The following is a 23,676-nucleotide window of genomic DNA, read 5'->3' as shown; positions in this document are numbered from 1 at the left end:
GAATTGCTGTTCTTCTCTTCAATCTCCCGTTGGATTTGTAGGTGTTTGCAATCTTTAGATAAGCTATTAAGCTGATCTCCTGCTACCCGAAGTAGTCTCAGCCTGCTACTTCTTCGCCATCTTGACTATACACCACTTTTTTATCCACTCATCTGTTGTTGGACATCTGGGCTCTTTCCATTGTTTGGCTATTGTGGACATTGCTGCTATAAATATTAGGGTGTATGTGCCCTTTTGAATCACTATGTTTGTATCCTTTGTATAAATACCTAGTAGTGTAATTGCTGGGTCATAGCGAGGGTAGCTCTATTTTCAACTTTTTAAGGAACCTCCACATTATTTTCTGGAGTTCTATACCGGCTTGCATAACCACCAAAGTGTGAGAAGGTTCCTCTTCTCTGCATCGTCACCAATATCTGTCATTTCCTGACTTGTTCATTTTAGCCATTCTGACAAATGTGAGGTAGTATCTCATTGAGGTTTTGATTTGTATTTCCCTGATGCTGAGTGATGTGGAGCATTGTTTCATGTGTCTGTTGGCCATTTGTATGTCTTCTTTGGAGAAATGACTGTTCATGTCTTCTGGCCATTACTTGACTGAATTATTTGTTTTTTGGGTGTTGAGTTCAGTAAGTTCTTTATGGATTTTGGATACTAACCATTTATCCAATTTGCCATTTGCAAATATCTTCTCCCATTCTGTAGGTTGTCTTTTAGTTTTGTTGTTTCCTTCACTGTGTAAAAGCTTTTTATCTTGATGAAGTCCCAAGAGTTCATTTTTGCCTTTGTTTCCCTTGCTTTTGGAGATGTGTCTATTAAGAATTTGCTGTGGACGAGGTCAAAGAGGTTGCTGCCTGTGTTCTCCTCTAGGTTTTTAATAGACTCCTGTAGAGACCTGCTTTTCAAGTAGCAAGATAAAAGACCAGGTGTTCCCAATATTTTAACAAAACAAAAAATCAGGACCTACCACCCTCAAAATAATAATTGTTATTTTAGTGTCCACTAATTGAGAAAACATATATTTTTTAAATTTTTTATTTTTTCAGCATAACAGTATTCATTATTTTTGCACCACACCCAGTGCTCCATGCAATCCGTGCCCTCTACAATACCCACCACCTGGTGCCCCCAACCTCCCACCCCCCACCCCTTCAAAATTCTCAGATCGTTTTTCAGAGTCCATAGTCTCTCATGGTTCACCTCCCCTTCCAATTTCCCTCAACTCCCTTCTCCTCTCCATCTCCCCTTGTCCTCCATGCTATTTGTTATGCTCCACAAATAAGTGAAACCATATGATAATTGACTCTCTCTGCTTGACTTATTTCACCATGAGACTGTTTTTATAGTCATGATGGCATCTGCCTACATTTTGGCACATTTTGACAGAACACTAAAAGGCTGAGTTTTATTTGGTTACAGTTCTGCCATCTGACCCCCATCTTTACTTAAATGCACACCAATTTCAGTATCTTCATTGGAATAGAAGGATGGGAATATCTTGCAGCAGGTATCAATGAGAAATATTTGGATTCTCAAGAGGACTTTTAGTTTGATTATTCCAGTAGGTTTCAGTGAACAAATCTGAGGGCATTTAAAGTTTGTAAACTATAGCATTAGGCTTTTTTGGTGTGGTTAGAGTAGTCTTCTAAGCACATAATGTCTATCATTCCATAGTGCTTGAACATCTCATGTGAGTACCCAACAGGACAATTCCAAAATCTCTTTCGTATCAAATAGTGTGTGTTTGACTGATGAAGAACTGCTGTCTTTCTCCTTTGGCCAGAATTTCTGTTACATTTTTCTGTGCTATAATTACTTTATGAATATATACTGAGCAAATCACTATATGCAGGACAGGCTACATAACTTGCCAGTCCTATGGTAAAGTAAAAATGTGGAACTCCTTGTTAAAAATTATTAAGAATTTCAAGTCTATAACAAGGCAAGCATTAAACCAAGCCTGGATCTCCCGAGCATATGTCTCTGGAACTACACAGTTTGTACACTCATGAAGCGGGCCATGACTGTATGTTCATGATTCCTAAACAACTCATAGCTTCCACCTTGTTTGTTCCACTGTTGATGGTATTGACATTTTAAAAACTGGTTTTTCAGTCCATAAATATTTCTTCAATCAGATTTGCAAGGAGAGAATCCTGGCTGAATTCAATATCCACCATGCTCTTAAATTTTAAAGACTCTGGTTGTTTCTACCTGTTCAAATAGATACCTGATGTACATGATATAGAAATGGTACATTTAAAATATCAATTTTTTTGTGTGTGGCCAACAGAATATAATTCAGGAAAATTATTTTTAGCAGAATATTTTCCAGAACAATGTTGTCCCTAAGATTCAAAGTTTGGACAATTCTTAAAAGTTTCATTTCCAACTATCAAATTGAGTGACAATCTAAAGCAATAATTTGGATAACAGTTTTTAGCTTTCATAAGTAGACTAAACACTAAAAGCGCTGTGTGCTTGATTCAGTTTGTGTAGTATATGATTTTTGAAGTATGACTAGTGAGAACAAACTCTGTTATGGGTATCCCATTAGTCTTTAAACTTTTCTTCTTTTTTTTCAGATTTTAAAATATTCTTTATCATACTTGGATTTAGGGATGATTTATTATTGACTTTTTAGTATATGTTTTTGGGATTTTTCACCTCATGATAATTTTAGGTTGTAAAGTTGACATTCTGTTTTTAATTCATCTTCACAAGATGTGAAGAATTTATAGATAGGATCTTTTTCTTGAAAGACTGTGGCATTGGGAATAAATTATTAAAATTTAAATACAGTTCTTAATAATAAGTAGTAAAGTGTAACAGTACCATTGGAAAGATGTAGCTGATTCTGATATGAAATGTAAAGGTGTATCAAAAATAAAAAAATGGGAGTGCCTGGGTGGCTTAGTCAGTTAAGCATCTGCCTTTGGCTCAGGTCATGATCCCAGGGTCCTGGGATCGAGTCCCACGTCAGTCTCTCTGCTCAGCTTGGAGCCTGCTTCTCCCTCTCCCTCTTCCTATAGCTCTGCCTGCTTGTGCATGCGTGCTCTCTCCCTCCCCCTCTGTCAAATCAATCAATTAAATATATGTATATATGTGGAGATGTGCTGTCACAAATCTCTTATTGTAGTGTCTTCTAATGGAAAAAATTAAAAAGCCAGACCAAGTTTGGGTATGTAGGCACTGTCCCCCCTGTGGAATATGTAAAGAATATCCAGGTAAAAATGAGCTGAAAAAAGACTACCACGCAGTGTACCAAGTAAATAAAAATGAACACATATTAAACAACATAAAATAAAAGACATAATATGAAAAACCTAAAACATGGAAATATCAGTCACTCGCACCTATGGCCAGGACATTCAATGAAAGTGGCACTGTATCCAGAGGAATTCTAACCATTACATGAAAACTTAAATTTTTTAGACGAAGTAGAAAAGCCTGAAAGTGTGGCTTCAGTGTCATTATACAGCCAACATCTGCTCCTTGGCTTCAATTCTGGCCCCAGTGTTTGAAAGTCCAATTAATAAAACACCACTTAAGTAGCATTTCTGGTGTTCTTGGACTTGTGCATGATCAAGTGATCACATTGGTTACAACGATGTGTAATCAGTGTGACAAAAGGGAGGTCACATGGATTAGCTGTTAATATCTGAGTACATGTAGTGGCAAATACTACACACATGATTGAGGGTAGAAAATCTCATATACTTTTATGTTGAAATATAAAAGCATAATTTTTAGTGCATAAGTTAAATGTTGCAATAATGGATAGTTTGGGCCATGCTTTTATGTATAAAACTATTATTTTAAAATCTTAAAAAAGAAATTGAAAATTAATACATAAAGAAAATAAATTTGCTAAATAGTGTATGAGGTATCTTTTTAAAAATTTTTTATTTTTTATTACATTTAACCACTGAGTCCTGATGGTTTGTTCACACTGCACTGTCATTGTATAAACTGGTACAAGGCATTTAGCATCAGTATTAAGAACCTTAAACTTTGGGGATGCCTGGGTGGCTCAGTTGGTTAAGCAGCTGCCTTTGGCTCAGGTCATGATCCCAGCATCCTGGGATCGAGTCCCACATCGAGCTCCTTGCTCGGCAGGGAGCCTGCTTCTCTCTCTATCTCTGCCTGCCACTCTGTCTGCCTGTGCTCACTCTCTCTGACAAATAAATAAACAAAATCTTTAAAAAAAGAACCTTAAACTTTGTACACTTTGACCTTATAATTACATTTCTTTTTTTAAATTTAAATTAAATTAGCCAACATGTCATACATCATTAGTTTCAGATGTAGTGTTCAATAATCCATCAGTTGTGTATAACACCCAATGCTCATCACATCCTGTGACCTCCTTAATGCCCATCACCCAATTACCCCATTGTAATTACATTTCTAAGAATCTGTTTTAACGTTTGATTTAACATCTGGTTGTTTCTTTGCTTTCTTTTTTTTTAACAGCTGGTTGTTTCTAATGGTCAAATAAATTGGAGGGCTGCAGAGTTACTGGCATGGAGTCAGGGAAACAACTGAGGAAACCTTTCATAAGTGCCTCTGAGTGGAGAGAAGGGAGACATAGAGAAGACAATATAATTTATGTTTCCCAGCTTAGACCTGGGCACGGACCTGGGCACAGAACCCTGGATAGAGAGCAGTTGTAGGTGGAAATATAAGCCCTTTCGGAAGGAGTTCAGTGAAATCAAAGGGCACAAGGCAGTTGGAGGAGCTGGGCATGTATCCCACTTCCACATCAAGCCCCTACTTGGAAAGAGGAGGGAACCTTAATTCATTAATTGTTTTACTTTGCATTGCCTTGCAGTACTCCGCGGATACTCTGGAGTGGTAGTGGCAGTGTACAATAATTGTCACTTGTTCCAGAACACGTAAGAGTCTCCTCCTGAGAGTCTAAAATATGCTCGGGAGCATTGACAGGTGGCTGAAATCTGTGTTGTCAGGAGAAAGTAAAAGAGTAGGGGATTTGCTTTATGTGGTTAATATGACCTCATTTATAGCTAAGTTTTATTGTGTCCATGGACCTTTAGTTTGTATGAGGGACATCAAATATAGAGAAAAGTTTTATGCCTAAAAATGTTCACTATAGTGTATTTGTTATAATTGTAAAAAATTGAAAGATAACCAGAATATCCCACAATGTTTTATTGCTACATCAGTCATCAAAAGGTATTTATAAAGAGCTTGGGAAAAGTTATGTTATAATGTGAAATGAGAAAAACAGTAAAATATCAGCCATGTCAAAAATATTTAGGAAAGAGGACACCTGGGTGGCTCAGTTGGTTAAGTATTTTGGTTCTTGATTTTGGCTCAGGTCATGATCTCAGGATTGTGTGACCAAGCCCTAAATGGAACTTGGCATTAACTGTGGAGCCTGCTTGGGGATTCCCTCTCCCTCTCCTATTCCTCTCCTGCTCTCTCTCTCTCTCAAAAAAAAAAAAATACACACACACACACATAAATAAATGTTTGTTTGTTTGTTTGTTTGCTTATTTATAGGAAAAAAGATTGTTACATACCAAGTAGTGGTTATCCTTAGGTCCTGGGACAATGAGTGATTAATGTTTTCTTCATTTTGTATTTCTTCATTTTACAAATATTCTTCATAAGTTAGCATTATTTGAGAAAAACAACCTTAAAAATTATAATGAAAATCTTAAAAAATACATATATTTCTTTCCTTGGTGGGCATTTGTGTATGTACAAGGGAACTGTTTTCTCTAGGAACAGCAGTGATTTCTCTTTCCAGCTGCCGTGGTAATTTTCCAGAATACATAATTCAGTGGGACATATTTGAATGCTTCCACTTGAATTAAAATGAATAACTAGAAAGAATCACAGGCTTCGGGTTTGGAAGGCAAACGAGATCTCACACGCCACCCACCCTTCAATTCCTTTCTGCACTCTCTCTTTCAAGGGCTAGCCCAGCTTCTGCTTACTGACAAATTACTGCTGCTGGAGTTGACTTTCTTTATTTTGAAATTAAGTCTATTTCTTAGTAGTTTTCACATTTTAGGTAGTTTGACCTCCTCCATCCTCATGCCCCAAAGACAAGAAATCTAAGTAAGTCTAATTATATCACTTCCACATGATAGCCTTTTAAGTATTTGAACACATTTCTTTGTTCCATACAAGTCCTTATTCTTTCATGTGTTCATTCATTCATTCAGTGGTTATTTACTGAATGCCCACAAAACTCTGTGCTAAGTGTAAAGGAAGCAGTTGAAGAAACACACTCCCTGCCTTCCAGATGCTCACAGTTTAGGGTCTCAGGTCAGATGCTGAAACTCTGAGATGGGTATGCAGGAGATTACTGGGGAGTACCCTTGGGAACAACATCTGGGAGACGTGAGCAAAGCAGGGAAAGACAGAGGGAAGGGCTGCCAAATAGTTGCAGCAGAGGCCTCAGCTGTTCTTAAGGGAACTCTGGGGCTGGCTGACCCTTCAAAGCTATTTCATCTTGAGGCAAGGTGGTAAGATTTTATACCTGCTATTGTCCATTCATTGTATAGGGATAAACTTCTTTTCAAGGGTAGATTATTGGACAGGGACTGAGTGGGGAGCTGTCAAGCTGTGTTCCTCTCAGCCTAAGAAATCATGTTGATCCTGCAGGAAGAGTGTGAGTGGTACATCACTGTCCAGAACAAGTGGAGAGATAGCTATTCCCCACAATAGAATATAGTGAACCAATTACTTGATTAGCTCTGAGTACAAGGTGTATGGACACACAGACAACATGTAGCCTTCATGTGAGGAGTCAGGACAGGCTTCCCAGGAAGTCAAGGGTATAGATAGCAAGGAGAGTGCTTGTGAGCGGCCTTTAGGTGGTGGAGTTGAACAGTCCTCGATGATTGTTTGGGCCAGGGAGTGAGGAGAAAGGAGACACCCAGGTTTCTGATCTGGACCCCCTTGGTTCATATTGTGCTATTTGCCAGAGTAGAGAACCTGTGGGAAAGAGTTATATGGCAGTCTGTTCTGAAGAAGAAAATGGAAACATGTGAGACAAAGGTAAGGAGTATCTAGCCTAGTTGTCATTTCTAGCCCTAGAGCTTTATAAGTCAAACATTTCTTTCCAAGACTTGTCTGTTTTTTTTTTTTTTTTTTTAATTTTGTTAGTTAACATACAGTGCAGTAGGGGCATCTCAGTGACTCAGTTGGTTAAGTGTCTGCCTTCAGCTCAGGTCATGATCCCAGAGTCCTGGGATTGAGCCCTGCATCAGGCTCCCTCCTCGTGGGGGACCTGCTTCTCCCTCTACCCCTCACCCCACTCTTGTGGTCTCTTTCTCACTCTGTTTAAAAAAAAACCAGACAGTGCAGTATTGGTTTTTGGAGTAGAATTCAGTGATTCTTTACTTACATATAACCCAGTGCTCATCACAAGTCAGCCCTTTTTTCCTCTCCCCCTCCTTCCCTCCCTTTCTAAAATTTTAATTTAAATTCCATTTAGTTAACATATAGTGTATTATTAGTTCAGGGGTAGAATGTGGTGATTCATCAGTTGTGTATAACACCCAGTGCTCATTATATCAAGTGCCCTTCTTAATGTCCATCACCCAGTTACCCCATCACCCCATCCACCTCCCCTCCAGCAACCTTGTTTGTTTCCTATAGCTAAGAGTCTCTTAAGGTTTGCGTCTCTCTCTGTTTTTTTTTTTTTTTAAAGATTTTATTTATTTATTTGACAGAGAGAAAACACAAGTAGGCAGAGAGGCAGGCAGAGAGAGAGGAGGAAGCAGGCTCCCTGCTGAGCAGAAAGCCCGATGCGGGGCTCGAACCCAGGACCTGGGATCATGACCTGAGCCGAAGGCAGCGGCTTAACCCACTGAGCCACCCAGGCGCCCCTCTCTGTTTTTTTTTTTTTAATTTAAGATTTTATTTAGTTATTTGCCAGAGAAAGAACAATCAGGGGGAGCTGCAGAGGGAGAGGAAGAAGCAGGCTCCTTGCTGAGCAGGAAACCAGATGTGGGGTCTGATCTCAGGACCTTGGGATCATGACCTGAGCTGAAGGCAGATGCCCAACCGACTGAGCCACCCAGGCACCCCCCCCCTCTGTTTCTATCTTATTTCATTTTTCCTTCCCTTATGTTCATCTGTTTTGTTTCTTAAATTCCACATATAAGTGAAAACATATGGTATTTTTCTTTCTCTGATTGCCTTATTTTAGTTATCATAATACCCTCTAGTTCCATCCATGTCGTTGCAGATAAGTGCCTTCTTTAACACCCATCACCCATCTAGCCCATCTCCCCCAAATCTCCCTCCATCAACCCTCAGTATGTTCTCTTCCCTTAAGAGTCACTTATTGCTTGTTTTCCTCTCTCCTTTTTCTCTTTTCCCCCTTCCCATATGTTCATCTACTTTCTTTCTTAAATTCCACATATGAGTGAGATCATATTTGTATTTGTCCTTCTCTGACTTATTTCACTTAGCATAATACACTAGAGTTCCATCTACATCCGACTTGTCTCTTTGGAATTAGAACTGATCACATGAGTATGCTTTCCCTCTTCCCTTATCCTTACCTACTTGTGGTGTGTTTTCACAGAACTCCCACCAACGCTGACTTATGTGAGCTCTTCCTGGAGTGTGCAGTCCTGAAGACAGGCTGGGCAGCCAGTGTCCTGGGGATTTTGGAGTGATCGCTAATGAGTCAGGTGCAGGAATCCCTGAGGAAATTTGCCAGTGCGTCCTGGCTGAGTCTCAGCATTTCTCAGCAGAACCCATTGAGAAGAAGGAAGAGAACAACATGAAGAGGAAGAAGGAGCAGCTAAAGGAGCGCCTCAGTGCCTGGGACTCTCCCCATGGTCATTAGATTCCTCACATTTTTCTCTTTTTGATTGCATAGAAATGCTTTGCTCACCCACTATACTCTGAAGTAGTAGATCTTTGTGGTTAAAGACTCCTGATTTCTTATGCCTCCATTTCTGCATCTGTAAAATGGGAATAATCATAGTACTGAGCACATAGGGTTGTTGGGAGGGGTAAGTGAGATAATCTGTGGAAAGTGCTTTGAGTTATAGCTTGGCATATAACAACAGCCAGCATTAGTTCTTGCCTTTACTCTTACACCTGTGTGCTAGGATATCTAGAGGCAAGGTTCTTCTTTCTGCTGATTCAGGAGCCAAAATCTGTGATTACTTGCTGTCCCTGGATTTTTTTCATCTTAATCACACACTCAAAACTACTTCCTCAGGAACTCTGAGATTAGTGGTATTCCCTCTCTCTTAAATTACTCACCTTGTGCGGTCAGCTGTGTCCAAGTTGAGTTGGGAAAAGAGAGGTTGGTTCCTAGTACATCAGAGAAATGCTGTCTTTTGGTTTTCTCACATCTTCATAAGTTCCTTTTGGCATCTGGCCTCTGGAAGTGAGCTTAGATTAGTGAATTTCCCCCAGAGCCTCCCCCCCCGCCCCGATTTCTTTCAGCCTTTCCACTGGAGTCTGAAATAGACTAGCTAGGAAATTACTTTTATCTATGAGCTCCATAGATGCTCATTCTGACTCAACTCTGTAGGGAACAGCTTGAGTGGGAAGAACTCAAAATGCTCCCAGTTATGCTTTCTGTAGTGTTTCTTTCTTTGTCTTTGCTCTTATAACAATTGCTTGTACTACTCATTTGACATTGCATAATACTGTTTCTTTTTTTAAATTTTATTTTATTTTTTCAGTGTTCCAAGATTCATTGTTTATGAACCACACCCAGTGCTCCATGCAATACTCGAACTCCTTAATACCCACCACCAGGCTCACCCATACCCCCACCTCCTCCGCTCTAAAACACTCAGTTTGTTTCTCAGAGTCCCCAGTCTCTCGTGGTTCGTCTCCCCCTCCGATTTCCCCCAATTCACTTTTCCTTTCCTTCTCCTAATGTCATCCATGTAATTCCTTATGTCCCACACTGCTGGTGGGAATGCAAGTTGGTGTAGCCACTGTGGAAAACAGTGTGGAGATTCCTCAAAAATTAAAAATAGAGCTACCTTGTGACCCTGTAATTGCACTACGGGTATTTACCCCAAAGATACAGATGCAGTGAAAAGAAGGGCCATATGTTCACTAATGTTTATAGTAGCAATGTCTCCAATCACCAAACTGTGGAAAGAGCTAAGATGCCTTTCAACAGACAAATGATAAAGATGTGGTCCATATATACAATGGAATATTACTCAGCCATCAGAAAGGATGAATGCCCAACTTTTCTGTCAACATGGACAGGACTGGAGAAGATTATGCTGCATGAAATAAGTGGAGCAGAGAAAGTCAATTATAATAGTGTTTCTTGTGACAACTCTCTTTTCCTAATGAATTATTAAAAGTTTTACTGCTGGATGTGAGGGTGATCTGGCTGTGAGGTCTGTCACCTCATTGATTTCCAGGGTTGATTTGGCTGATCTGGCTGTCAAGGCAGGTGTCCCCTTCCTCCCTCACCACTTCACATGCATCCCTCCTGAAGCTGCATGCTCAGTCCCAAGAGGACAACTTTCCCCGATACAGGAGGGCTGTTTTTCTGTCAAGGGTATACAAGTCACTGTGCTCCCCTTCTAGAACCTCCAAATAAGCTCTCCAGGTCTGTTTGTAGGAGAACATAAGGTAGTCAAGCTTCCGAGACTCCACAGACATCTAAATAAGGCACTGCAGGTGGCACTTTGACTTTCTTTAAAAAAGTTTTACTGCTATTTTGTTTTTCAGAATCGCATGCTTTATCTCTCCTCTCCAGTTTGTTTGCAAGCTCTTTTGTGAAGTCTTTGTACCTCTGAGAGTATTTTGCAGGATTTCATGACCTTGGTAGATCTTAGAAAACCATCTGATTTTTGTTAAGTCCCTTAGTTTGCCCTTGTCCTCAGTATGTTTTTTTCTTTTCCCCGTATAGGCCTGGTTGGTTTACACAACATTGGCCAGACCTGCTGTCTTAACTCCCTGATTCAGGTGTTAATTATGAATGTGGGCTTCACCAAGATATTGAAGAGGTAAGACTAACATGTATATTATTCTGCATTTTCATATGTCCAATTTTTCACAGTGACTTATACTTTAAAAAAATCTTCTTTGAATGGTTGCCAGAAAAAAGATCTTGTTCTAAACAATCTAGACTACACTCTGTAACCACCTAAGAAGTTTAAAAAGAAATATGAATACCTATTTCCACCACCAGATATTTGGTTTCGGTTGGTCTAGGGTGGGGTTCAGGTACTGGTACTTTTATTTTTTACTTTAACTAATTAATTTTTTGTTTTGTTTTTAAATTTAAAATCCATTTAATTAACGTATAGTTTATTACTAGTTTCAGAGGTAGAATTTCATGGTTCATCAGTTGCATATAATAGCTAGTGCTCACTTCATCAAGTGCCCCCTTTAATGCCCATCACCCAGTTACCCACCTACCTCCCCTCCAACAAACCTGTTTGTTTCCTATAGTTAAGAGTCTCTTATGGTTTGTCTCCCTCTCCAATTTTGTCTTATTTTATTTTTCCTTCCCTCCCCGCTATGTTCACCTGTTTTTCTTCTTTTATTTTTTTAATTTTTTATTATTATTGTTTTTTAATTTAAATTACTCTTACTATTTTTTAAATTTCTTTTCAGTGTTCCAGAATTCATTATTTATGCACTACACCCAGTGCTCCATGCAATATGTGCCCTCAACAATACCCACCACCAGGCTCATGCAATCTCCCGCCCTCCTCCCCTCCAAAACCCTCAGTTAGTTCCTCAGAGTCCACAGTTCTCTCATGGTTCATCTCCCCCTCCAATTTCCCCCAACTCCCTTCTCCTCTCCATCTTCCCATGGCCTCCGTGTTATTCCTTATGCTTCACAAATAAGTGAAACCATATGATAATTGACTCTCTCTGCTTGACTTATTTCACTCAGCATAATCTCTTCCAGTCCCGTCCATGTTGCTACAAAAGTTGGGTATTCATCCTTTCTGATGGAGGCATAATACTCCATAGTATAAATGCACCACATCTTTATCCATTCGTCCGTTGAAGGGCATCTTGGTTCTTTCCACAGTTTGGCGACTGTGGCCTTTGCTGCTATGAACATTGGGGTACAGATGGCCCTTCCTTTCACTACATCTGTGTCTTTGGGGTAAATACCCTGTAGTGCAATTGCAGGGTCATAGGGAAGTTCTATTTTTAATTTCTTAAGGAATCTCCACACTGGTTTCCAAAGTGGCTGCACCAACTTGCATTCCCACCAATAGTGTAAGAGGGTTCCCTTTGTCCACATCCTCTCCAACACATGTTGTTTACTGTCTTGTTAATTTTGGTCATTCTAACTGGTGTAAGGTGGTATCTCAATGTGGTTTTGATTTGAATCTCCCTGATGGCTAGTGATGATGAACATTTTTTCATGTGTCTTTTAGCCATTATTATTGTTTTTTACATTTTATTTTTTCAGTGTTCCAAGATTCCTTGTTTATGCACCACACCCAGTGCTGCATGAAATATCTGCCCTCCTTAAAACCCACCACAAGACTCACCCATCCCGCCACCCCCTTCCCTTCTAAAACCCTCAGTTTTTTTCTCAGGGTCCACAGTCTCTTCTGGTTCATCTCCCCCTCCGATTTCCCCCAATTCACTCTTCCTATTTTTCTCCTAATGTTGTCCGTGTTATTCCTTATGTTCCACAAGTAAGTGAAACCATATGATAATTGATTTCTCTTCCTGACTTATTTCACTCAGCATAATCTCCTCCAGTCCCATCCATGTTGATACAAAAGTTGAATGTTCATTTTTTCTGATGGAGGTGTAATATTCCATTGTATATATGAACCACATCTTCAACCATTCATCTGTTGAAGGGCATCTTGGCTCTTTCCACAGTTTGGTGATTGTGGCCATTGCTGCTACGAACATTGGGGTACATATGGTCCTTCTTTTCACTGCATCTGTATCTTTGGGTAAATACCCGGTAGTGCAATTGCAGGGTCATAGGGTAGTTCTATTTTTACTTTCTTAAAAAATCTCCACACTGTTTTTCACAGTGGCTACACCAACTTGCATTCCCACCAATACTGTAAGAGGGTTCCCCTTTCTCCACATCTTTGCCAACACTTGTTTCTTGTCTTATTAATTTTGGCCATTCTAACTGGTGTAAGGTGGTGTCTCAATATGGTTTTGATTTGAGTCTCCCTGATGGCTAATGATGATGAACATTTTTTCATGTGTCTGTTAGCCATTTGTATATCTTCTTTAGAGAAGTGTCTGTTCATGTCTTCTGCCCATTTTTGATATGTTTATCTGTTTTTAGGGTGTTGAGTTTTAGAATTTCTTTATAGATCTTGGATATCAGCCCTTTGTCTGTAGTGTCATTTGTGAGTATCTTCTCCCATTCCATTGGTTGCCTCTTTGTTTTGTTGACTGTTTCCTTTGCTGTGCCGAAGCTTTTTATCTTGTTTAAGTCCCAAAAGTCCATTTGTTTCTTTTGCCTTTGGAGACGTGTCTTGAAAGAAGTTGCTGTGTCTGATGTCAAAGAGGTTACTGCCTATGTTCTCCTGTAGGATTTTGATAGAATCCTGCCTCATGTTGAGGTCTTTTATCCATTTCAAGTTCATTATTGTGTAAGGTGTAAGAGAATGGTCGATTTTCATTCTTCTATACATAGCTGTCCAATTTTCCCAGCACCATTTATTGAAGAGGCTGTCTTTTTTTTTCCCCACTGGATATTTTTTTCCTGCTTTGTCAAAGATTATTTGACCATAGAGTTGCGGGTCCATATCTAGACTCTCTACTCTATTCCACTGGCCTGTGTATCTGTTTTTGTGCCAGTACCATGCTGTCTTGGTGATCACAGCTTTGTAATAAAGCTTGAAATCAGGCAACATGATGCCCCTGTTTTGTTTCTTAAATTCCACGTATGGGCACTGGTACTTTTAAAGACTCCCCAGATGATTTGAAACTACAGCCAGGATTGACAACCACTGATTTGGTTAAAACAGTGTTGGGACTAGATCAATATCAGAAATTTCAGAGAAGGAATAAATCAACAAGTAGGTCCCTGCATCTCTCCATTGATTTCTCTCAAACAGAACACACACACACACACACACACACACAGTGTATATATGTGTGTATATATATTTATACATGTACATACTTCATCACACATTCTTTTAAAAAATGTTTATTTACTTATTAATTGATTAAATTATTTTTAGTAAGTTTTTTTCTTGCCACTAGATTATTTTTTTAAGTTTTTAATAATTAATTAATTAATTTTAAAAATGTTTTTATTTATTTATTTGACAGACAGAGATCACAAGTAGGCAGAGAGGCAGGCATAGAGAGAGGAGGAAGCAGGCTCCCTGCTGAGCAGAGAGCCCAATGCAGGGCTTGATCCCAGGACCCCAGGATCATGACCTGAGCCGAAGGCAGAGGCTTTAACCCACTGAGCCACCCAGGCGCCCCTAAGTTTTTAATTTAAATGCCAATTAGTTAACACACCATGTAATATTAGTTTCAGGGGTTCAATATAGTGATTCAACACTTCCCTACATCACTTGGTGCCCACCACAAGTGCCCTCCTTAATCTGCGTCATATATTTCACCCATCCCCCTACCCACCTCCCTTCTAGTAACCAGCATTTTGTTCTCTGTAGTTAAGAGTCTGCTTCTTAGTTGACCCCTCTCTTTCTTTTTACCCCATGCTCATTTTTTTTTGTTTTTTAAATTCCATAAATTAGTGCAATCATATGGTATTTGTCTTTCTCTGACTGACTTATTTTCATTTAGGATATTATTACTTCCTCTATCTTTGTGGTTGCAAATGGCAAGAATTCATTCTTTTTTATGGCAAAGTAATATTCCATTATATCACACACATATGCACACCTCTTTGGTTAGGCTTATTCCTTGATATCTTATGGTTTTTGGTGCAATTGTAAAGGTGATTGATTCCTTTATTTCTCTTTCTTCTGCCTCCTTGTTAGTGTATAGAAATGCAACTGATTTTTGTGCATTGATTTTATATCTTGCCACTTTGCTGAGTTCCTGTATCCATTCTAGCAGTGTTTTGGTGGAGTCTTTTGGGTTTTCCACATAGAGTATCATGTCATCTGTGAAGTGTCAGTGTTTGACTTCTTTTCCTATTTGGATGCCTTTTATTTCTTTTTAAAGTTGCCTGATTGCTGAGGCTAGGACTTCTGGTACTATGTTGAACAGCAGTGATGAGAGTGTTCTGTCTCTGTCCTGTTCATGACCTTAGGGGAAAAGCTCTCAGGTTTTCTCCATTGAGGTTGATATTTTATTATGATAGACTGTCTTTTTTCATCTCTTATTACAGTCTTTGGTTTAAAATAGTTTGTCTGATACAAGGATGGCTACTCCAGCTTTGTTTGGGTGTCCATTGGCATCATAAATTTTTCTCCACTCCTTCACTTTCAATCTGGAGGTATCTTTGGGCCTAAAGTGAGTGTCTTGTAAGCAGCTTATTGATGGGTCTTGTGTTTTTATCCTTCCTGATACCCTGTATTTTTTTTTATTTTATTTATTTTCAGCATAACAGTATTCATTATTTTTGCACCACACCCAGTGCTCCATGCAATCCATGCCCTCTCTAATACCCACCACCTGGTTCCCCCAACCTCCCAACCCCTGCTGCTTCAAAACCCTCAGATTATTTTTCAGTCCATAGTCTCTCATGGTTCACCTCCCCTTTCAATTTCCCTCAACTCCCTTCTCCTCTCCATCTCCCCTTGTCCTCCATGCTATTTGTTATGCTCCACAAATAAGTGAAACCATATGATAATCTGATACCCTGTATTTTTATTGGAGCATTTAGTCCATTTATATTCAGAGTAATTATTGAAAGATATGAAGTGAGAGCCATTGTATTACCTGTACAGTTGCTGTTCGTGTAGATTGTCTCTGTTCCTTTCCGGTTTTTGTTACTTTTGGGCTCTCTGTTCACTCAAGGGATACCCTTTGATAATTCTTGTAGGGCTGGTTTAATGTTCACAAATTCTTTTAGTTTTTGTTTGTCCTAGAAACTCTTATAGCTATTTTATTCTTAAATAAATTTTCTGTCCCCTGTTCTCCCTCTTCTTCTGGGACTCCTATAAAACAAATGTTATTACACTTAATAACTCAGTTCCTGAGTTCTGTAAGTCTATTCTCATGTTACATAATTCTTTTTTCTTTCTTTTGTTCAGCTTCATTGCTTTCCATTACTTTGTTTTCTAAGTCATTAATTCATTCCTCTGGTTCTTCCAGTCTGCTGTTCATTGCGTCAGACAGGTTTCTAATTTCATTTATTGCACTCTTCATCTTTGTTTTTTTTCTTTAACTCTTTTATCTCTGTGATAAGGGTCTCACTGATGTCTTTCATTCTTTTCTCAAGCCCAATGAGTATCCTTATGATCATTGCTTTAAGTTTTCCCTCAGACATGTTACTTGTATCTGTTTCATTCAGATCTCTAGCTATGGCCTTACCTTGTTCTTTCATGTGGGATAAATTCCTGTGTCTTCCTGTTGTGTCTAAGTCTCTGCCTGCTTCTCTGTATTAGAAAAGTCAGTTGTGTCTCCTCTTCCTGAAAGTAATGACCTAATAAAGAGAGGTCCCATAATGTCCAGGGCCTGCTGCTTCAGGGAGTGTCTCCTGTGTGTGCTGTATGTGCTCTGTTGTTTTGGTTGCCCTATCCTTCAGGCCAGTCATTTAAAGAAGCTCTCCTTGCCTGCTGTGATCAGTGTTTTATCTCTGGCCTGAATTTTAACTAGGTGGTGAGTTTTAACTAGATGTGCCCTGGTTTGCTTGTGAAATGAGACCTGTCACCACCTCCTCCACAACTGAGGTCCTGCAGGACTCTCTGGTTGGGAGGTGTGCTATGGGCAGGGGTTTGTGGTGGTCTTCTGGGGGAGGGGCTCACCACTCTGGGACTTAGAGAAGCATGACTGAGAAGGGTTGTTTTACTGGAGCTCAGAGGTATGGGTCTTGGTGTACGTAAGTTAGGCAGCCAGTGTTGATACACCTGCTTCCCACAGGTGGCTCTGTGTTCATGCTGAAGGGTAGGGGAGGGAAATGGTGCCACCTGGCTCTTTTATTCCTGAGTGATGTCCCTGTACATGCTTCCTCTCAGGAATGTGCTCTGAGAGGAGCAAATAATCTCCCCACTGTGTGCCCCAGGCATACTTTAAATCCCTGTTTCCATGCTGTCTGCCCCACAGGTTGTTTCCTGCCTTCTCTCCATGAACAGCACAGTGACCTCTAGGCTCTATCCCAGTCAAGCCCTCTGATCTTGGCTCTGGCCCTCTGATCTCTGGCTGTGGTTCCAGATGCTGATTGCAAGAACTCATGAAATTTTACCCCTATCATTTTCTAAACCAATGGCTTTGGGGAAATGTTCTCCTTGTGTGTTCTCCTGTGTACTCCTCTCTTTCTTCCCCTTCTCCATGACCATGGCTCCCTTCCCTCTGCAGCACCTGCAGTCTTTTTCTCCCCTAAACCACACCTCTGCACTTTCTACATTCTTTGATGTGGCCTCTTCTTTCCCTTTAGTTGTGGAGTTTGTTCTGTCTTCAGGTCTACTTGATAGTTATCTAGTTGTGTTCCCGGGACTAGTTGTGTTCCTCCTTCTATTGGCTTGGGCAATGAGAGATGCCTATAATTAAATAAGTTATTTAAAAAAACCCTGACATTCCTTCATGTCCTTTATTGCCAGGACCTAAATTGGTATTTGCCTTTTCACTTCGGAGTACTTCAGCCTGGACATTTTGCTGTATTACCACATTGATGTGGACCCAGGACTCTCTTCATTTGCCCTTCATTTAAGTGTGATTATTGGGCAGAGTTGGGAGAGGGGTAAGGCAAGAGTTGTCTTATCCCCTCCTTGAAAAGATACTCTCCATAGCCAGTTAGCTAATTTGGTGCTTCTCAACCTTGTATATATTTAAATCATCTGGGAAACAAAAATTCTGATAACTGCGCCCCACCATCAGAAATGCTGACTAAAAAACATTCTGATTTTGTTAGTCTCCCAAGTGGCCTGGACATGGAGAGTTTTGGAAGTTCCCCCAAGTGATTCCAGTATGCATCTAGCATTGGGAACTGTGGGGATAAGGAGGTTCATGGATGTTCTTATTTGGCAGGATAACAGTACCAAGGGGAACAGAAGAGCAGAGGAGAAGTGTCCCTTTCCAGTTGCTCTTACTACTGGAGAAGATGCAGGACAGCCGGCAGAAAGCAGTGCAACCTATGGAGCTTGCCTACTGTCTCCAGAAGTACAATGTTCCAAGTAAGATAGCCTTCTCAGCTCTGAAAGAGAGGGAGTGGGAAGAAGTTAGGAAGGGGAAGGAGGGGGAATGCTTCAACGAATGAGTCAGCTGCTGTTACCTCTTCTTTGTTTTGGAAGCATTTGTGAAGGTATAGGTATTAGTTCTTTAGGTGTTTGGTAGAATTAAGCCAATTCTGGACCTACGCTTTTCTTTGTAAGAAGTTTCAAAATGACTGATTCAGTCATTTTCCTTTTTACAGTTAGGGTCCTTTCTTTGGGTTAAACTGAACTCCCTTTAGCAATTTCTTGTAAGGCAAGTGTAGTGGTGATGAACTTCCTCAGCATTTGTTTGGGTAAGTCTTTATCTCGCTCTCATTTCTAAAGTAAATTTTTCTTGACTGGCAGTGTTTTCCTTTTATCACTTTGAATATGTCATTCCACTGTCTCTTGACATGTAAGGTTTGTGCTAAAAATTCCAATGATAGCCTTATGGGAGCTTCCCTTGTAAGTGATAAGGTCCCTTTCTCATAATGATTTTAATGCTTGTCATTGATTTTTTATTAAGTTCAATTAGCCAACATATAGTAAGTACATCATTAATTTTTGATGTAGTATTCAATGATTCATTAGTTGCTTGTCACTGATTTTTAAAAGTTTTGCTATTGATGTGTCTTGGAGAATATCTGTTTGAGTTGAATGTGTCTGGGGACCTAAGAGCTTCATGAACTTTGATGTCTAAATCTCTCCCTAGATTTGGGAAGTCTCAGCCACTATTTCTTTATTTTTTAAAATTTTATTTACATTCAGTTAATTAACATATAGTTTATTATTAGTTTCAAAAGCAGGCTCATCAGTTGTGTATAACATCCAATGCTCATTATATTGGACATTTCCACCCCTTCTCTTCCAACAACCCTGGGTGTTTCTAGTTAAGACTCTTTTATGGTTTATCTCCCTTTCTGACTTAATCTTTTGTTATATTTTCCCCTCCCTCCCTCTATACTCCTCCATTTTCTTTTTTTTTTTTTTTTGTTCTTAGGTGTTTTATGATTTTGTCACTTTTTAAAAAATTTTATTTTATTTTTTCAGTGTTCCAAGATTCATTGTTTATACCCCACACCCAGTGCTCCATGCAATATGTGCCCTCCTTTAATACCCACCACCCGGCTCACCCCCCCCACCCCCTCCCTTCCCAAACCCTCAGTTTGTTTCTCAGCATCCATAGTACTCTCATGGTTCATCTCCCCCTTCCATTTCTCCCAGTTCACTTTTCCTTTCCTTCTTCTAATGTCCTCCATGTTATTCTCTATGCTCTACAAGTAAGTGAAACCATATGATAATTGACTTTCTCTGCTTGACTTATTTCACTCAGCATAATCTCTTCCTGTCCCGTCCATATTGATACAAAAGTTGGGTATTCATCCTTTCTGATGGAGGTGTAATATCCCTTTGTATATATGGACCATATCTTCTTTATCCACTCATCTGTTGAAGGGCATCTTGGTTTTTTTCCACAGTTTGGTGACTGGTCATTGCTGCTGTGATCACTGGGGTACAGATGGCCCTTCTTTTCACTACATCTGTATCTTTGGGGTAAATACCCAGTAGTGTAATTTCAGGGTCATATGGTAGCTCTATATTTAATTTCTTAAGGAATCTCCACACTGTTTTCCAAAGTGGTTGCACCAACTTGCATTCCCACCAACAGTGTAAGAGGGTTTCCCTTTCTCCACATCCTTTCCAGCACTTGTTGTTTCTTGTCTTGTTAATTTCAGCTATTCTAACTGGTGTAAGGTGATATCTCAGTGTGGTTTTGATTTGAATTTCCCTGATGGCTAATGGTGTTGAACATTTTTTTCATGAAGGAAAACTTCCAGACTCTTTCTATGATGCCAGCATTACCCAGTCCCCACCCAGGCAAAGACCCCATCGAAAAGGAGAATCTCAGACCAATATCCCTGATGAATATGTTTTAGTTCTTCTTTGCCAATTTGAATGTTATTTCTTTCTGTTGTCTGAAAAATGAGGCTAGGACTTCTAGTACTATGTTGGTGTTTTAAATTTTGGCCATTCTTATAGGTTTGTAGAGGTATCTCATTATTTTAATTTGCAATTTCTCTTTTTTATTATTTTTTCATTTATATTAAATTAGCCAAATATAGTACATCATTTGGTTTGATATAATATTCAATGATTCATTAATTCACTATGACACCCAGTGCTCATTATATCACCTGCCCTCTTTAATTCTCTTTAACATATGCCATGCACTACTTCATGTGCTTATTTGCCATTTGTATATCGTCTTTCATGGGATGTCTATTCATGTTTCTTATCCATTTTTTATTTAGGTTTTTTTTTTTTTGACTTATTGTTGAGTTTGAAGAATTGTGTATTTTGGGTAACAGTCCTTTGTAAGATATGCCTTTTGGAAATATTTTCTCTCAGTCTGTGGCTTGTTGTCTCATGCTTTTGATAGTATCTTTCACAGAGCAGAAATGTTTATTTTTAATGAGGTCAGTATACCACTTCTCCCTTTTGTTGCTTGTACATTGGAGTTGCATTAAAAAGTAATCATCAGGGGCGCCTGGGTGGCTCAGTGGGTTAAAGCCTCTGCCTTCAGCTCCGGTCATGATCCTGGGGTCCTGGGATCGAGCCCCGCATCGGGCTCTCTGTTAAACGGGGAGCCTGCTTCCTCCTCCTCTCTCTCTCTCTCTCTCTGCCTGCCTCTCTGCCTACTTGTGATCTCTCTCTGTCAAATAAATAAATAAAATCTTTAAAAAAAAAAAGTAATCATCAAACACAAGTTCTTCTAGATTTTCTCCCATATTATATTTAGGACCTCTATAGTTTTGCATTTTACATTTAAGTTTATTACACATTTTGAATTTGTTTTCTTAAGGGATTTAAGTTCTGTGTATAGATTCATTTGTTTGCATGTGGATATTCTGGGTCTTTGCCTCTCCAAATAGACTTTAGAATCACTTTGTCAATATACATGGAATAAATTGCTGGGATCTTGACTGAAGTTACAATGAGTCTATAGATCAAGATGTGAGAATTGGCACCTTGACAATATTGAATCCTTCTTTCCATGAACATGGGATATCTCTCCATTTATGTAATTCTTCTGATTTCTGTCATCAGAGTTTATAGTTTTTCTCATATAGATCTTGTACATATTTGGTTAGATTTATATCTAGGCATTTCATTTTCATGGTTTCTAACATAAACAATATTATGCTTTTAATTTAAAATTCCCCTTAATAAAAAACTAATGATGTTCTATATGTTGACTAGTTGAGCATAATAATAAAAAAAGGAAAAAATCCCCAGTTCATTGCTGATATATATTTACCTGTATCCTTACCTTTATATATTTAACTTGTATCGAAGTTAGTTCCAGTTGTATCCAACTCCTAGTTCCAGGAGTTTTTTGTTGATTCTTCTGAATTTTCTACATAGATGATCATGTCACCTGCAAATAAGGACACTCTTAATTTTTCTTTCCAATCAGTATACCCTTTATTTCCTCTCATTGTCTTACTGCATTAACTAGGACTTCCAATTCCACATTGAAAGGAGTGGTGATAAGGGACACTATTGTCTTTTTCCTGATCTTAGCAGAAAAATTTCTCACCATTAAGTGTGATGTTGGCTGTAGGCTTTTTTGAAGGTGTCCCTATCAAATTTAGGAAGCTCCTTTCAGTTTATAGTTGGCTGAGAGTTTTTATCATGAATGAATGTTGGATTTTGTCAGATGCTTTTTTGGCATCTATTAATAAAATCATTTGAATTTTGTTTTTAGTGTATTGATGTGATGGATTACATTAATTAGTTTTCAGATGTTGGGCTAGTCTTGCATACCTGGGGTAAATCTCACTTGGTTGTTGTATATAATTTTTATATTTTGTTGGATTCTATTTGCTAATATTTTCTTGTGGATTTTTGTATCTATGTTCATGAGAGATATTGACCTGTAGTATTCTTTCTTGCAATGTCTTTGTCTGGTTGTTGTATTAGGAGAATGGTGACCTTATAGAGCAAATTCCTCTGTTTCTATCTTGTGAAGAGTTTTTTTGAGAACTGGTATAATTTATTCCATAAATGTTTGGTAGAATTCATCATTGAGCCTATTGGTGCTCTGTACATTTATCCTCATTCATTTTCCTTTTTATTCCTCAGACTGTATGACTTCATTGACCTGTTTTCAAGTTTGATAATTCTTTTTTTCTGCCAGATCAAATCTGCTACTGACCACTTCTTGAAAACTCTTCATTTCTGTTACTGTATTTTTTAGTTCAAGAATTTCTATTTGGATTTTTAAAATAATTTTTTCTTTACTGATATTCTGTGTTTGGTGAGACATTGCTTTGATATTTAGTTATTTTGATATTGTTTTATTTAGTTCTTTGAATAAATTACAACTAATCTAAATTCTAGTGAGACTAAAGTGCCTGGGTGGTTCAGTCATTAAGCATCTGTTTTGGGCTCAGGTCATGATCTCAGGGTCCTTGGATAGAGCCCTGCATCCGGCTCCCTTCTCAGTGGTGAGCCGGATTCTCCCTTTCCCACTCCCCCTGTGTTCCCTCTCTCACTGTCTCTCTCTCTCTGTAAATAAATAAATAAAATATTAAAAAAAATTAAAGTCTAGTGAAACTAATATCTGGATCTTCTCAGTGATAGTTTCTACTGATTGCTATTTGTGTGTATGTGTACCACACTTTTCTGCTTCATTGTGTGTCTTGTACTTTTTTGTTAAAAACTAAACATTTTAGATAATATAATGTGGCAACAGTGGAAATCAGAAACTGACGATGAGGTTGTTGCTCTTGTTTTGTTGTTGCTATTTGTTTAATGACTCTCCTGGACTAATTCTGTAAGGCTATGCTTCCTATTGTGTGTGGCCATTAAAGATTCTGTTTGGTTAGTTTAATGTCACCTAATGATTGGTCAGGGATTTCTTTAAAGGCCTACAAATGGCCTTCCAGATCACCAAGAATATGTCAGAGATTTTAGAAGTCCACTATGGACATCTCAGTACTCAGATCCATCTTTTAAGTTTCAGCTGGTCTCTTTTTTTTTTTTTGCCCCATCTGTTATTACAATCTTAGGCAATCACAATATTAACTATCATTGATTTCTTTTGACAAATATCCTGGGGATAGGATTTTAAGCTCTGAGTTAGGTCAGACAATAATGACAACCTCCATCACAGGGTGCTTTTCCATAAAGCTGCAAGACAAGTCAAATAATAAAAATGCTCTTCAACTTTTTGAGGAACTCCCGTCCCACTCTGTCTCTTTCTTGGTTGCAAGGCTTCTGGTTTTCACAGCTTCTATGATTGCAGGTTTTCTTGTTTTCAAAGCTACTACAGAGCTGGGAAGAAGGAAATGGGAATAGGCCAAGTTGAAAAGTCTGAAATCCTGTTCTTCTTATGTAGGTTCTG

At 38.9% G+C, this 23,676-nt stretch overlaps 1 protein-coding gene across 3 annotated transcripts in view; it reads left to right on the top strand.

Annotated features, from left to right (window-relative positions):
• Positions 1 to 8,575: 8,575 nt before the first annotated feature.
• USP18 (ubiquitin specific peptidase 18) overlaps positions 8,576 to 23,676 on the top strand; it is a 41,638-nt gene continuing 26,537 nt past the window's right edge. For all 3 annotated transcript variants that reach the window (XM_047743017.1, XM_047743018.1, XM_047743016.1), the window contains exons 1-3: positions 8,576 to 8,831; positions 10,892 to 10,988; positions 18,103 to 18,248. In XM_047743017.1, the coding sequence (XP_047598973.1) occupies positions 8,774 to 8,831; positions 10,892 to 10,988; positions 18,103 to 18,248 (301 nt within the window). In that variant the 5' untranslated portion in view covers positions 8,576 to 8,773. The remainder of the gene's footprint in view (positions 8,832 to 10,891; positions 10,989 to 18,102; positions 18,249 to 23,676) is intronic.

The sequence above is a fragment of the Lutra lutra genome, chromosome 8, assembly GCF_902655055.1.
Source record: "Lutra lutra chromosome 8, mLutLut1.2, whole genome shotgun sequence".
NCBI classification, from domain to species: Eukaryota; Metazoa; Chordata; class Mammalia; order Carnivora; family Mustelidae; genus Lutra; species Lutra lutra.
The sequence above is the reverse complement of the archived record's forward strand: the minus strand, read 5'-3'. Positions and strand labels throughout refer to the sequence as shown.